The sequence below is a fragment of the Poecilia mexicana genome, unplaced genomic scaffold, assembly GCF_051168715.1.
Source record: "Poecilia mexicana isolate PSO_F unplaced genomic scaffold, ASM5116871v1 scaffold_17, whole genome shotgun sequence".
Lineage (NCBI taxonomy): Eukaryota > Metazoa > Chordata > Actinopteri > Cyprinodontiformes > Poeciliidae > Poecilia > Poecilia mexicana.
The window spans coordinates 67,498-83,243 of NW_028263386.1; the positions used below are offsets into that span (position 1 = coordinate 67,498).

The 15,746-nt window shown below is 45.6% G+C and overlaps 2 protein-coding genes across 2 annotated transcripts in view; one reads left to right on the forward strand and one right to left on the reverse strand.

Moving 5' to 3' along the window:
- The window catches only part of amph (amphiphysin), a 56,079-nt gene extending 40,337 nt beyond the window's left edge, over nt 1–15,742 (reverse strand). The window contains exons 1-2 of the mRNA XM_088015063.1: nt 15,640–15,742; nt 13,054–13,258 (exon numbers count right to left, since the gene is read on the reverse strand). The gene's annotated coding sequence lies outside the window, so the exon portion shown is untranslated. The remainder of the gene's footprint in view (nt 1–13,053; nt 13,259–15,639) is intronic.
- On the forward strand, nt 3,357–5,937 carry inhbab (inhibin subunit beta Ab). Its single transcript, XM_015012554.2, has 2 exons — nt 3,357–3,833; nt 4,816–5,937. Exons 1-2 carry the CDS (start codon nt 3,458–3,460, stop codon nt 5,592–5,594), a joined length of 1,155 nt encoding a protein of 384 aa, XP_014868040.2. The 5' UTR covers nt 3,357–3,457; the 3' UTR covers nt 5,595–5,937.
- Nucleotides 15,743–15,746: the final 4 nt, after the last annotated feature.

Here is a 15,746-nt window from a genome sequence, read left to right on the forward strand (position 1 = left end):
TTCAGTCAGGTCAATGACCTCATGTAAACAGCAGGGGGCAGCAGAGAGCCGCGGCAGGAAAATCATTTCGTCACCGATTTCGAAAAGTGAAGCAGAAAAACTAAATTATTTTATATTCAAAAAATATTTGCAGTCAAGGGGATCCTGCTCCAAAGGTCAGGGGTCAGGGTTACCCTCAAACTGAACACATCCAATATCTGCTGATTTGATTCACATTATGGCCAGACCGCCACCTCCACCAGAACCAGAACCAGAACCAGGCTCAGTATGAAAAGCAGTGCTGATCCAGGAGAACTCCATGTCAGAAACTAAGAACTTCCTACTCTTTGATCAGGAGCGTTGGAGGCAGCAGCTGCAGCACAAACAGTAAAACGGGTCACAGAGACTCGGTTTGACTCAGACCAGGACAGGTGTGGGCCGCCAGGTGAGACGCTCAGTGATGACATCACTGTACTGGTTCATTACAAGCTGCACAGACCAGGAACTTCTGATAGTCATGCTGCGGGCTTGGTTCGCTGATGATCTCAGAAACAGGGCATAAATAAATTAAAGATGTTTCCTGCAGCTGTTCCTAACAGATATTAGGCCCTCTTCTATTAACCATTTATATAAATCAACTGGGACAGAATGATGGATGGAAATGTTCATTTTTATGCAGACGACTCAGTCGTTTGATCCGGTCCTACAGAAAGTCTCCACTGCTTCTTATTCAGTTTAAAACTCGTCAGCTTCCCTGATGCCAGATTCATCCAGACCCAGTTTGACAGAGTTCTTTAGTTCACCGATTTGTACTCATACATCACACAGTAACTTCTGAAAACAAACATTTTATTTTAAACAGGGTGGCTCTGCTGCTTTTCAAGCCTTCGGTCCCTCTGACTGTTTTTCAGAGTATGGCTTACAGATTGCTTAGTCTTCAAATGCTTCATCAAATTACTTTTTAAAAGATGCATTATTGGCTTAGATCTGTAAATATCCCGGATCAGATCGGATGAAAAAAGAGACAAAGTTCATCTACTGATGGTGTAACTAGAGGAGGTTTCCGTGTTCAGGAAGGAGAGAGCAAGACGAATGTCTCCGCTCCAATCAGTCACACATCCCAGCTGTCAAAAGCTACAAATGTTACACTGTTTACTAAACGCAGTAAAAGCTTAATTAAAGCAACATGTTGATTTTGGAGCGCGTCCAGTGCAGCTGAACAACTGCTGCAGGATCTTTTTTATTGGAGGATCAGTAAATAACTTATTGTTGTCTCAGCATCTGGTATGAAGAGGGAATCCAGTAAAGCAGAATCGGTTTGGAGCGTCAGGGCGCTGCTTCTGGATGCCACTAATACAGATTAAACTAAGCTGACCAGAATTTCAGATCCAGAATCAGAAAAGATTTTCTCAGTGGTCTCAGAGGAAGTGAGATGGAGATGGCTCGATATCTGGGCAACGACTCCCTCAATTTTTAACAATTTTTATGAAAAAAAAAAATCTAGTTAAAAGCTAAATGCACGTTCTCTTTTCCTTTTTCCGCTAAAGCAGTTTGAGTGTCTTGAGATGTTTTGTAGATGATTTTACCTGTAGGTAGATTTTACCTTTTAGTTCACATTTTTAGGAAAACGAGGACATTTGATCTTTAATTCACCCTAAAAATCAGTTGAATGTTAAACAATAATTTATAAAACCTCTGGCCAAAACGGAGAAGATGGAAAACTTCAAATTGTTCAGGGGATTTGGGGAAAATAATGCACCAGTATATCCACATCCAAACAGGAAGTCAGGGTTGTTTTGAAGCAGTTTGATTGGCTGATAGGTTTTAGTGTAGTGCTACACTGCCCCCTATGGGTTGGCATGTTTGAAACGACACTCAGGGTTGAATTGCTGCAGGTTCTTGTGGATGCAAACCTTTTCTTGCACCAATGGCCTTTATTTGACAGCAATCTGACAGGATGGGGGCAAAGAGAAGGAAAGGAACGGGAGTCGAACTTGGGACCCGTTGGGATCTGTCGCCTCTAACCGCGGCGCAGTGCAACGCCACGATGAAACCGAGCCGGTGTGTAGGATGTTATTCATTTCATTGATGTGGAAGATATTAGTTTTCATTAAGACCCGGTGGTGTGTGGACAGTCTGCATCTGCTCTCTGGTTCATTACAAGCTGCAACATGTCAACACAGCGCCGCGTTTCAATGACCTGGACTGGCTGTGAACCCCTTGGTTATCTTTTATTTACCAGGATGTTTCTGCTGGTCTAGCTGAACTGGAATTGCACTGAGAAATGTTGACTCGCTCTCAACTTGCTGCTTCTTTCCATCTCTTTTTGCTCCGACTAAATTAGGTAAAAGGTTTTTGTTCACTCTGCTCCCTCCTCCTGGCATTCAGAAAACTTTGAATCCAACTGACCATCTCCAAACAAAGTTCTTCAGGCTCAGTGATGTAAACCTGATTTTCATAGCTTGCCATTTTCTTTTACCTTTTTTGTGTTTTATTTGTTGCCTCCTGGCCAGGACCCCTCGAGTCTTGATTGGATTTTATCCTGGTTAAATAAAAAAGTTACAGTAGAAGGTCTTCAATTTACCTATCAGGGACTTTCAGCTCAGATGTTTGCATGCACCTCGTCTGGTCTGTTGGAGGAACTTTCTTCTCCCATTTTGCTTCCAGGTCTTTGATGGAAAGCTGCTGACAGGCGTTCCAGATGTTGGGTGATTCCTCTGTCCTGCCAGAGCCAACAGGAACAGGTGAATCAGGCTTCAGGTGATGCCGTGGCACCAGCTGTCGGCAGCAGAGGGCCTGCTGATGTCAGAAGATCTGATTCGACGTGGACTCACTCCATCTGCCCCTCTCCGATTATAACAAGTCATCTCCAGCCCGAAGATCTAGTTCACACCGACGGAGTTTCTCCTCCACGTGAGCTGACGAAGACGATGCTCTGATTCATCGGTGTGTGTGTGTGTGTGTGTGTGTGTGGTATGAGTGAATCAGGGATGCTGCCTTCCTCCTCTTCCCTCCTTCCTCCTCCTCTTCTGTCGTGACGTTGGATCAGGAGGAAACACCACAAACAGTCCGGAGATATTCTGAGATCCTGCCGAGTTGTGAGTGACTCAGAGGGAAATACCTCTGTGGACGGAGGGAGGAGTTTATCTGCTGGAGGTATAATTACTGTCAGAGAGCAGAGAGGGAGAGCAGAGTGACCCGGCTCAGTGTTTGCTCAGATTCAGAACCAGAGAGGACCGGAACCAGCACCAGAATCTCCAACATGACGGACTGACAGACCAGAACCTCCGGACCCAGCTCCAGCCTCTTAACTGCTTCATCTGCATCTTCACCCAACCCTGGCTTTGGGTTCTTAACTTCTGTCAGAACCAGATCCCGTCTGGATCGGTCGGTCCTGCTGCCAACTCTTCCCTCAGACCGGACCAACAGCCTCTGGTCTGACTGGACAGATTAGTCCTCTGCATCAGAACCGTTCAGGATGTCTTCTTCGGCTGCGCTGCTCTTCGCCGTTCCCGTCTTTCTTCTGATCGGCGCCTCGCCCCTGGAGGTTGCGCCGTCCTCCACCTGCCCCTCTTGCTCTCTGGCTCAGCTGAGGAAGAACTCGTCTTCGCCCGACGCTCAGGGCGACATGGTGGAGGCCGTGAAGCGTCACATTCTGACCATGCTGCACCTGAGCGCCCGGCCCAACCTGACCCACCCGGTTCCTCGTGCGGCGCTACTCAACGCCATCAAGAAGCTGCATGTTGGGCGGGTTACTGAAGATGGCGCTGTGGAGATACCGGAGGAAAGTTCAGGTCCCGGAACCTCACTCGCTCCTGAACCTCCATCAGAGCTGATCATCTTTGGAGAGCCAGGTGAGTCCGGAGTTTAGTTTGGGTTCTGTCAGACGGTTTGGCTCGGGTCCACCTCAGGGCCAAAGGTCCTGCGCTGGATCAGTCCTGGGTAACTGCAGGTTGCATGAAGTGTGGCTCCAAACATGTGAACTCCTGTCCCTGTGGGACTGTGAGGACATGGCAGGTCCTGCGGCGCTGGATCGGATCCAGGCTGGCTGCATGGGAGACGTCACGTCCTCTCTGTCCTCCCTTATCGCTTCATTCACAAAAATCCCACAAGGTCAAAGTTTGTTTACAGATTTCAGTCAGATAGAAGAACTTTCCTCCATGTGGAGATCTGATGCCTGCAGGAATCAGTTCAGAGTGAATGGATCCAGACAGGAATGAGAACCTTGTGGTCTGGTTCTGTCAGAGTCCACATGGTTCAGATCCGATTTACCAGAACTCCAGTCCAGTCGGGTTTAAACCTCAGCAGATACACCATGGTTGGCTGAGGAGACGTTCACAGAACCGGGTCAGTCTCTTCAGCCAAACTCGGTTTTTCCTAGCATCTCAAATCAGAACCAAACAGTACCTGGCAGAACGAGTGACCGGTTCTGTTTGCAGAGGAGAAGGTGAAGCAGAATAACCAGGTTCTATAAATAGTTACCCTGCTGAGAAATCTGCATTCTGAGGTTCTTCAGAGGGTGGCCCAAATTAACGGGCAGTAACGAGGCCGGGGTGGGGGGCATACCGAGTGGTCTCAGCCCGTAAATAATCCCTTTATTCAGAGAAATCTGGGCCTCGGTAATTATTCTGCAGCAGGAGACAAAGAGGACAGAGAGGACAGGGTGGACGGCGTCCCCAGTCTTTTTTAGACTGTTTATATGGAGTATATTTAGAGGCAAACATCCATTCATTCAGTTATTATTGGAGACCTTCGCCTTGTTGTTTCATTTACATACGGGGTTGGGGGGAGGCATGGTTTCAGCAGAACTAACATGTCGGCTGTTTTCTGCTGCAGGAGACTCTCCGAACACCGTGACCTTTGACGTGTCGAAGGAGGGCGGCGCTGCCACGGTGGAGCAGGCCAATGTTTGGATATTCTTGAAAATGTCAAAGGTCAATCGGGTCCGAAGTAAAGTGATGCTGCAGCTGCTGTGGACTCGCCGCAATGGTGGCTCCTACAAGGATGAGTTTGTTTCAGAGAAGATGGTGGACAGTCGGCGCAGCGGCTGGCACACGCTCGCCGTGACGCGCGGCGTTCAGGCGCTGCTGGATGGCGGCGGCAGCTCGCTCGGCTTGCGGGTCTCCTGCCCGCGCTGCGCCGAAGTTGGGGCGGCACCCATCCTCACATCCGGCGACAGAGCGAAGGCGACGGGCCAGGATCAGTCACACCAGCCGTTCCTCATGGTGATGCTGCGGGCCGAGGAGGAGGAGCCTCAGCGCAGGGTCAGGCGAGGTCTAGAGTGCAACGGAAAGACCCACGGTTGCTGCAAACGGCAATTCTACGTCAACTTCAAAGACATCGGCTGGAGTGACTGGATTATAGCTCCATCGGGTTACCATGCCAACTACTGCGAGGGGGAGTGCCCCGCCCACACGAGCGGCTCGGCACTGTCCTTTCACTCAGCGGTCATCAGCCACTACCGTCTGCGCGGCTACGCGCCGTTCCAGAACAGCAAGTCGTGCTGCGTGCCGACGCGGCTGCGCGCCATGTCCATGCTCTACTACAACGAGGAGCAGAAGATCGTCAAGAAGGACATCCACAACATGATCGTGGAGGAGTGCGGCTGCTCCTAGAGCATCCTTCCCATCAGCACTCAGGTTCTTGCTGCTGCTCCACATTGGAGCGAGCCAGAACATTTGCCCTGGACCGGCCGATTGTTCTGATCCAGAGGAACCGGAAGTTCCGAGGATGGAGGCCAATCATCGTAGAATATTCTAACAGCTGCGTGAGGCGCAGGGAGACTTGACCCAGAAACCTTCTGGACGATCTCACATTTAGACCAAAAACAAGCCAACAATCAAAGTTTGTCTTGTTTTTAAAAAAATCAAGATGAGAAAAATCTGAAAAACACCTGAACTGTTTCTGGGTCTGCTCTAATTTATTTGCATCGTTTTGTCATTAAACTGTGATCCAACATGTTGTCTTGGTTTCTTCATTAAGTCTTTTCAGACGGACGCTGTCCCTGGAAAAAAAAGGTTCTGAAGGTTCTGCTGACCTAGATCGTCTTCTGAATCAGAACCAGAATCAGAGAATCTCAAAAGTCAACAGTTGACATAAAATGTGACAGCGGAAAGTGTTTGAACCAGTTCAAGTGTCAGATTCTGCAGCTGATCCGTCCCAAGCTGGTTCTACCAGAACCCGACCCACTCCTCTTGGTCTACTTCCTGCCAGGTCCTTCTCTGCTCTCTGATTGGCTGCTGGAGCCCTGAACTGCTTCTGATGGTTCTATCCGGTCCAAACTCAGTGAGAGCCCAGCAGGGGGGGAACCATGCAGTAAAACTACAAACATGGCTGCCGGTTCTGTTCTCACTGGCTGGCTGTCGGATCTTCATTATCTTACAACAGGAACTCAAGTCAGCTGACTTCCTGTCACATGATCATCCAGGTGAGAGCGCCACCTGGCTGCAGACTACCTGGCTCGTTGTTCAAACAAAAACTGCAGCCAAGCCCCGAGTAAACGAGCAGCGATGGCGTCATCCTCTGACCTCTGACCTCAGATCAGATGTTGGATCAATCAGACAAACAGCCCCAGTTTGTTGACTGGGAGGCCGGAAGCTCACGCAATGTTTGCCCAGCAGAACCAGGCGCCTCCACACTGGGTTAACTGGGTTAACTTAACTGGTCTAACTGGGCCAATCAAAATATAAACAGCCATCATTTGACGCCGGCCTCCAGGACCGACTCTGGACTCCACTGGGTAGTAAAAAGAAAGTGGTTCATATCTTTGCTTGGTGAAAATAAAGCACTACAGTTTGTTTTCACTTCATATTGGATTGAAATTATTTTATGACCAGGTGAAGACCGATGGAGGTTGCTCAGACTGACAGAGGGTGTACTTTCTTTTTGGCAAATAATTTAAACTTGCAACTCTTCAGGAGAAAACCCCCAAAAATTAACAAATCCAGAATCTACAGTCGAAACACCCAGAAACTTGACTCAACAAACTGAATCAAGTTTGTTGAAAACATCACAGGAAGATAAATGGAAAAAGAGAAATGAAATTAAGTTTAGTAAAACTGATTAGACAAATATAAAATTGGCAGAGATACCTTTTTTTATTTAGCTGCAACAATCATCTTCCATCCTTTACCTTTTCTCTAACTGTTGTTGAAGGGCTGAGAGAAAAGATGAGTTTCAGTCTGGACGTAAGCTTTCTCAGTCAGCAGGTCAGTTTAACAGACAGAAGGAAACGGATCCAGAGTCTGGGCGATCCACAGAGAGGCTCCGTCTGCTTTGGGACGGACGGGAAAAGCTGCAGCCGACCTCAGGGCTCCGGGTGGCTGTAGGGCTGCTAGAGCTCACTTCAGTACGAACGACCCAAAAACTCTTAAAAACCATCAATGAAACCTTAAATGTGATCCGAAGGCAGCAGGGAGCCAGTGAAGGGGAGCTGGGGTCACAGATTCACGCCTCCTAGTTTTGCTCAGCAGACGAGCTGCAGCATTTCGTTTGCTCTGCTAAAAGCCTCAGAACAAACAGTTACAATCATCTAAACGGCAAAATCAGACTTTACCTTAGCAAAGGTCCTCAGCTGAAAGAAACCGGCTTTGATAGCAGCGCTAACATGCTAATCAAATTTAACACAGGATCAACAATCACACCCAGATTTTTCACAAATGGACGACAGAAGGAGGACGGGGGACCAACCAGGGGGCCACGTCCAAGAGAGGACAGCAGCGACCAAACACAGTCTCAGCTTTTCCTCATTCAGGGTCAGAAAATGTCTGAACGTCCTGAAGACGATGATCCTGTAACATCGGCACAGCAGACCGGCTGTCATTTGTAGTTACAGGTAGACAAATTTGAATATCATCTGCAAAACAATGAAAAGAAACTTTGTGCTTTTTAAAGATACAACCCAGAGGTAGCAGATACAAGGCAAAAAGAGCAGGTGCTAATATCGACCCGGATGAACCACAGCATGTTTTAGAGTGGTAGGAAACCATCCAGACATCAGAGAAGCATTTACCATTTTAACAATACATGAACCATGAGTGAATGTTTCACACATTGGAACTGGAAGAGAAGGACCTGGAGCCATCGAGGGAGGAGAAACCGCTGAGTGGGATGTACCACCGGTAGCTGAAGTGGCTGATGTGAACAAATACAACCAACAGCTGGAGAAAAGAGACCCAGACTGACCAGACCAGGCAACATCCCAGGGACCGGCCGTGCAAAGAGAACCCAGAATCAATCCCACATCTCACAACAGGGTGGAGGACACTAGCAGGAACACCTGGAATCCTGTAACCCAGTGGCTGGTGCAGTGACCAGAAACATCTGTGTGGAGTTTGACCTGGAGACAAAAAGGTCAGAGTGGCAACCACCTCCCAAGAATGACCGAGCTAAGGTCCTGTGGCCCAAAAAGGCATCAGTCAACCGACCGGACGCCGTGTCCCTTGGTCAGCAGCAGAGGAACGATGTGATGAATGTGACCTTCCAAATGTTGGGAACATCAGAGAAAAGGTGAGAAAAGGCAGGTGACCACCAGCCTGGGTTCCCATCGTGTCTCTACTGGACCAGATGAGCCTCTGGAAACTGTTCCCAGAACAAACCAGACTGGAGCAGCTCCATGATTTCTGCTGGCCTTCTCGTCGAGCCAGCAGAAGGCTATCAGCAGAAGGCTAACCTATCAGAGATTCTGGTCCTGAAGACCATTAAATCCGTGGTCGGGTTATGGCACCGATGTTTCCAACCAGAAAATCTTCTGTGCCAACATCTGATCTCCTCCTGGGGCCCGCAGCAGATGTTTGGGGCCGCGAGTCCAGGTGTGACCTGGAGCTACAGCTGGGTTCAGGTGGGTCACTTTGTGGTTCAAAAACAGATATTATGTGAGCGCCCTCTACTGGATCAGCGTGGAAATGGCCTCTGATGTCGGATTGGTGGAGTAGACCGAGGTCCAGCCTGGGGCGGACCAGATCCACCGAGTATCTCTGGTTCTGGATCAGAATTGGACGTGAACTGGAGGAGACCGTTGCTGTATGAGAACATCTTGGTGTGTGTTTTGCACATGATGATTTTTGCAGTTTATTAGAGGAAGTTTAAATATGGGCTGATCCATCTCTTACAGCACCACCTGCAAGTTTTAGCAGGTCTGCTCAGATCCTGAGTTTGTTGGTTATCCAACAAGTCAGTTCCTGAGAGTCACAGCACCCTCTGCTGGATGAGGTCAAACACTGATCATTGCTTTGAATTTGATTTTAATGTCCAGTTTTCTCTGTGGGAAACATCTGAGCTGGCAGAGATGTGTGAACTTGCAGACATCCAGAGAAACGTGATGAGGTGGACAACCGTCATGTGAGTCAAATTCAAGGATCTATTTTTTGTGTGTGGGTGGCTGCAGGATACGTCAGCGTTGTTAGCCGAGAGAAGGCCTGCTAACCTCGACGCCACCTCCAACACAAACTGCTGCTGCTATTCACAGACATTCACCCCCACAGAGAGCTGCTAAATCAGACCTGCATGTTTAGATCGCACCAGGCCTCACCTGCCGGCGGAACACATCCTCCGAGTCTTTCAGGGGAAAAGGTTTCCTGTCGCTCTCTGATACATCAATTATTTCTTCTGTATAGGCAAAAATGTCATTTTCAAACAGGAATCTTGACTTCTTCAGTCCCAACTCCTAAACCTGGAAACAGCTTCACCTTGAACACCATCAGGCCTGTGAAGCGCAATGGAAGACTGGCAGATCTGGCAATAGCAGCGCCATCCGTAACTGGACAAGACACCAGGTTGACAGTATCTCTGCTGTCTGTAACCCAGGGTCGCTGCCTCAGCCCTGAGCTCGTCATATTACATGGCCTTTAGTGGAGTAATGCTTGATCAAATCCAGAGGACTCCAAAGCTCTTCATACAACATTCAATCATTCACGAGCTGCTGGATAGTAGCCGCAGCTTCCCCAGTCCAGCCTGACTGGAGCGACTCACAAGACTGGAGTTCCTTACGGGGCATCACCACTCCAACCACCCCCAACTGGTCCAGTGACAGAATTGGTAAGCAATTAAACCCAAAAACGAGATTAAAAGTCAGACCCGTTAACAGAGCAGACTTGACGTCCAGGTAAAGTTCGACCCATAAATAAGGTGAAGCCTTGTTAAAGAGCAGATTATCAGATTACCATCTGGACTGAGGAGGAGACTCTGCCTTTGGATCGCGGCGTGTTGAACCAGGAACATCTGAAGCTGCAGGACTCCGGCCCCCCAGGCCTGGATTTGAAGATCCTGTCATTGCGTTTATTGGTTGGTTTATAAGGTGAAGGGTTGGGACAGAAGCTGGTCGTGTTCGTTAGTGCACGAGAGCAGAGTTTGGTTGGATTCACTCACTGCATCAGGCAGGAATTCACCAAACAGAGACTGAACGTTGTTTGACCAATGACTCCTGCTAACTAGGTGACTAGTTGGTTTTACTAAAATAAAGTTGTAATTACCTCCAAATGAAGCTCCCTATTTGTTGTATTCCCTTTTTGGCACTTATTGCATTTACGTTGTTTTATTTTTGTACAATACATGGTTTTATTTCTTTCTTTCGAACAGACAGAAAAGAGAATCAAGACAAAAAGAAAAACAAAAAAAATAGAATGAAACAAACTTAAGAAATAAAATGTAAATGTAAATTATTTTGCTCATGTGAAATGCAAATTTTATATTTTCTGTTCGAAAAGGAGCAGGTAGAAGATATAATATCTTAGAATGTCCTGCCCCTTTCATACTTATCAATTTATAATCAATTAACTTTCAGATCAAAAAGAGGCAACTCGTTTCCATTTTATATGTTTAACTATGTACAATTATTACATCATCAATTGCATAATAGACTATTAAACAGTCATCTTGTATAGCATATTTTGAAATAAGCTCTGTTTTAATCAGTTTTTTAAATTGGTTTACATTTGTACTTTTTTTTAACTCATCATTCGATCCATTCCATAAATCTACTCCACACAGGTAAAAGCTCTTCCTGGTTGTTCTAATATGTTGTTTTTTAAATATCCTTCACCTCTTAAATTATAACCCCTCTCTGACTTCTGGTTTTATTTGCTGCTTTTATTTTGATAAGACAGCTTCCTTTGTTTATATTATAGAGCAGCAGCTTACCAACAGGAAAAATGGAAGACTAGTTGGAACAATGTAAAAATGTATCTTGTTGTTAGCGCCCCCTTGATGGAGGCACAAAGTGTGTTTATTTTGTAAATAAAAAAATTTCTAATATTGTTTGGTTGAAATTGTAAATTTGTTTCATTGTATGTACACTAGGGCATAGTTTTGAATTAGAGTTGATATTTTTAGTAATGAATGTCATTTTTAGTTGATGCGTTACAGTGTAAGAGTGTGTTTTGTAGCTCACACCGTCTTTTGGTGTGTGTGTGCTACAGCTCCTACAGTGAAACTCGGGCTTTACTCCCATTAAACCTCCCTGTTCATCAGTAAAGCCACAGCCCTTCATTTGGATGAATGAGCAAACTAAGGTCCTGTGGTCCAAAAAGGCATCAGTCAACCGACCGGACGCCGTGTCCCTTGGTCAGCAGCAGAGGAACGAAGTGATGAATGTGACTTTCCAAATGATGGAAACGGAGGAAAGGAGCAGAAGAAACACCAAGCGCTCAGGGAGGGTCAGGTCCTCTTCTATAAGGTAATCATCTACCTTTATTATTAAAAATAATTAATAATTACTCAAGCCAGATAGTGTTGCCAATACTTGTGCTAAAGTGAAATTAAACTTGTTACTGGGAAATCTCAGTGCACAGGTAAAGTTAGTCATTTATCATCTTAAACCAAATAAAGTTGCCCTGTTCATGGGATAAAGAGACTCGGTCAAGTTAAGCTACTCCATGTTGATGTTTGTTAGCCAGGTAGCTCTGATTGCTGATTGATTAATTAGGTAAACTGGACCCATTAATGAGATCTAACCTGAAGTGATATCCAGGAACTCAGACTCGTTACTGAGATGAAGCCAGGTTCGTTAACAGATTTAATCAGTGACGTGTTTTCAGTGCCGAGGCCTCGGAGCGTGTCGACCAATCAGGAGGATTTTTATGAAGCGTATCGAGGCTTGTGTTGATGCAGCAGGTTGTGACGTCTGAAGCCTCGTATTCGGGCCGAACCACGTGACTGATTCAGGATCCGGTTCGTCGGTTTGTTTGCAGATTGAAACAAGCGCCAGCGAAGCGTCGCTGTTTCACCCTCAGTTTGTAGTTTTAGGATTTTGTTGCCTTTGCAGTTCATTGGAGCCTCTTTTTTCCAATGGACCCAATAAATAGTTTCACACAGTAATAATAAATCATCGCCTGCAATGCCAAAAAACCAACACAGTGGATCCTGTTTTAAAAGTGTCCAATGAACTTTAATGATGTTCATAAAAAAATGTGCCGAGGCATTTTGAGCTCTGCAGAAAGGAAACGATGCTAACCGGTCGCCAAAGTTCAGCCGAGTCATTTTAAGACAAACATGAGACAGAAAATATCCACTGGAATATTGGGAAGTTGTGACAAAATGTTTTAACACAATAAACCTGCTGATCCGTTTCTGGCTTCAGAGGAACCTGTTAAAGTTTTTATGTTTAAATCATAAATAATGTCCTTTTGTCCCCAGTGAGTTAGATCAGAGTAACGAGCCAATCACAACTCTCTGCCATCGTCTTTTTACCAGCCGTTGTTTCTTGCTAACAGATTAAAACTATGATCAGAATTTATGTTTCAGAATCAAACATCATTTACTGGTTTATTTATTGTAAGACTTCATGTAGTTTTCATGTTGCCTATTTTACATATATTGTCCACTTGATGGCGCAGTGGAGCAAATTAAGCACACGGTGCATCGACTCATGAGTCAGTTGGACAGAAAACCTCAGCGCTTCATGAAGCTTCATGTCGCCATCATTAACTTCCAGAGGAGCAGAAGGTGTTTGAGGTGGAACCCTTTGCTTCCTGAACACATCATCTGGTTTCTGAGGACATGTCGTCCATCGGAGCCTGGACCCACTCGTTCTTCAGATCTGAGCAGGCGTTCACACCAACATCTTAATTTCTCACTTACTTTGGCTTCGTCTGTGACTCTGGTAGTTCAGACGCCCACGCCTCGGTGGCAGATGACTCACGCTGGTACTGACTGCCAGGAGCCACCAGTCTCTGGATCTGCAGGACGCTCCTTTAGTCGGATGCTGATGGCAGGGTCTCCTTCTGTAGATTGGCTCGTTTATGTTGGAACCAGAGGAAAACAAAGGTATATTTGTGGTTCGTACCTGGGAAATTGACATTGAAGAGAAAAATCTTACAGTAGTTTTGTATTTGTAATTTTTTTCAGACACTAAAGTTTGCCTACACTTCACAGGTTCTTTGGTACGGCTCACAGATTCTGTTCTGCAAGTATCAAAATATAAAAGTCCTGCTCTAATATTTTTGCTCCATTGAGTCCAAAACATTTGGAGCAAAACTAATTCAAACGCCTGTATTAACATCTGCATACAGAACTTTTTTTATTAATATAAAACTGATAACCTTAACACGGAAAAGTTAGCAACTGGAACCACGTGAAACTGCTGCCGCTTGTCACCAATGTTTTACAAGCGACACCACGCTGAGGTTTTGCGCAAAACGTTTTGTCTTGTGGGCAATGTCTATACCCATACAGCAGGGGGCGCTGCCAAGCTCAGAATAACAAACCAGAGGTGCCGCCAAGCGGCCCAGTGTTGAACTTCTGGTTGACTTCGGACATCCAGCAACACCCCACCAACTCCTAAAGATGCTCAAGTTAAAACCGTCCGTGCCAAATATGGTTTTATGGTTTAACAGAAGGCAGAGCCATTGGAGAAATATGAAACCAACAAGATGAAGTTGACTTACAAAAAAAAAAAAAGCTTTCTGCCTTTGAATGATTTTCATTCAGCTGAATTTTACATTCTGTATCGACATTGGGGTAATTCATAAATATCTGGGGCTACAGTGCTGAAGACAGAGCAAGCAAACTAGATTAGAGACCATGTGGTATTTAATGTAAAGGTCATTTTTATAAGTCACTAGTGATGGTCCGGCTACACCGACGCGTCGGCGCATGCGTCCAGCCCACAGACCAAAACGTGTCGGTTTCAGCAAGTCGCCTGACCGAAATGACATTAAACACCAAACTGTGTTTCTAAGGAAGCCGATCTGTGGATCTGTCAGAAACATCTGCCAAACGGATTCTTGATCTTTTACAGCATCACCTATGGAGCAGCTTCAGAGGAAAGGTTTCCTCAGTGTGGGAACATTTTGATCTCATATTGGAAAATAAATTTGTTTTCATTTCGTTGGTTCATCCGGTTCTTGTCAGTTTCTACTTGATCTGAATCCAAATTCAGCTGAAACTCTTATTTTACTTTCATATCATGTTCTGCAGGTTAAGTGTTGCACATGTTTGACTAAACTGTCTTATTTAAATAAATCCACCTCCTCAATGCTGAGCCATCATGAGGCCAGGCATGAGAATCGAGTCCCAGATGGACTCAGATATGCAGCCAATACACAAATTACTGTTGCTTTTTAGAAATTATTTCATATACAGTGATCCTTCGCTATAACGCGGTTCACCTTTCACGGTTTCGCTGCTTCGCAGATTTTTTTGCGCAGTTTTTTTTTCTCACAGTGTTCTGCGTCCTGATTGACCGTATGATTGGTAAAAACAGTCTCCGCGGTTCTTCTCTACCTGAGTGCCAATAACGTTACGGTATTTAATACAGATTGGCCATTCAGGAGATGGAAACTGAAACTTTGAATGCCAGCTGGAAAAAAAACTGGCCAGAGGCAGCAGAACCCGACCGGAGGCTCAGGTCCGTCGCTCTGCCGTAGATCCAGCTGTGAGTCTCTAATTATGCTCTGTAGTAACTGTAAAACCTAAAGGTAACTACTTCACGGATTTCGCTTATCGCGGGTTATTGTCGGAACGCAACCCCTAAGAAAAACAAGGGTTTCCTGTGAATGTATTGTTTACTTCATTTTTTTTCTACAGCAGAAGTTTTGTCAAAAAAACGTAACAGGCTAAATTTCAAAATGTAAAACTTTCTCTTTTTTTTAAATAAAAATCTGTGGGGGAAAAAAAAATCAGTCCCCAAGCATCCTCATTCAAACACATTCACTTAAATTTTCACTTTATGGTTCATGTTCACATTTTTTATTGACTGTATATCAAATATATTTTAATATTTTAAATTTAACTGAAGATATGACATGATACAATACATAACATTAAATAAAATACAAAGACTTAAATCTTATTGTATGGACTAGGTCAGGGGTCCCCAAACTACGGCCCGCGGGCCGGATCCGGCCCGCCACGTCATTTAGTCCGGCCCCCTGAACAATGCCGGATCCGGCCCGCCTCCTCATACCAGAGAGCATTCAGTGAAACCTGCACCTGAAACCTGCTCCCTCTTGAGCAGATGTGAAACTAACTTTCCCTCAATAGAATATATACTCGTCAGTCCCAGTCACCGTTTCACTCACGGTTATTTCCATTTGCATTCTGGGTAAAAATCTACCTAAAAGCCCGAATGTTTCTTTTTAACACAAACAGGGTTAAAATTATTCTGCTCTAAGTGTAGAATAATCAAGGCCAGGTTTGAAGGGTCTAAATATTTTAGTTCCTGACCTGAAGCGTGTGATCCCAACAAAAGCCTGCGCCTTTTCCCTGTCCAACATGGCGGCCGCAGTCGACGGTCTCTGTGCGCTCAGACTGGCAGTGCTGCTCCCTGCAGG

What these genes read in the sequence shown, in the direction of transcription:
- inhbab (XM_015012554.2), top strand. Translation starts at nt 3,458, where the DNA reads ATGTCTTCTTCGGCTGCGCTGCTCTTCGCCGTTCCCGTCTTTCTTCTG. An exon ending in GATCATCTTTGGAGAGCCAG is followed by an intron (nt 3,834 to 4,815) that starts GTGAGTCCGGAG and finishes TTTCTGCTGCAG; the next exon opens with GAGACTCTCCGAACACCGTG.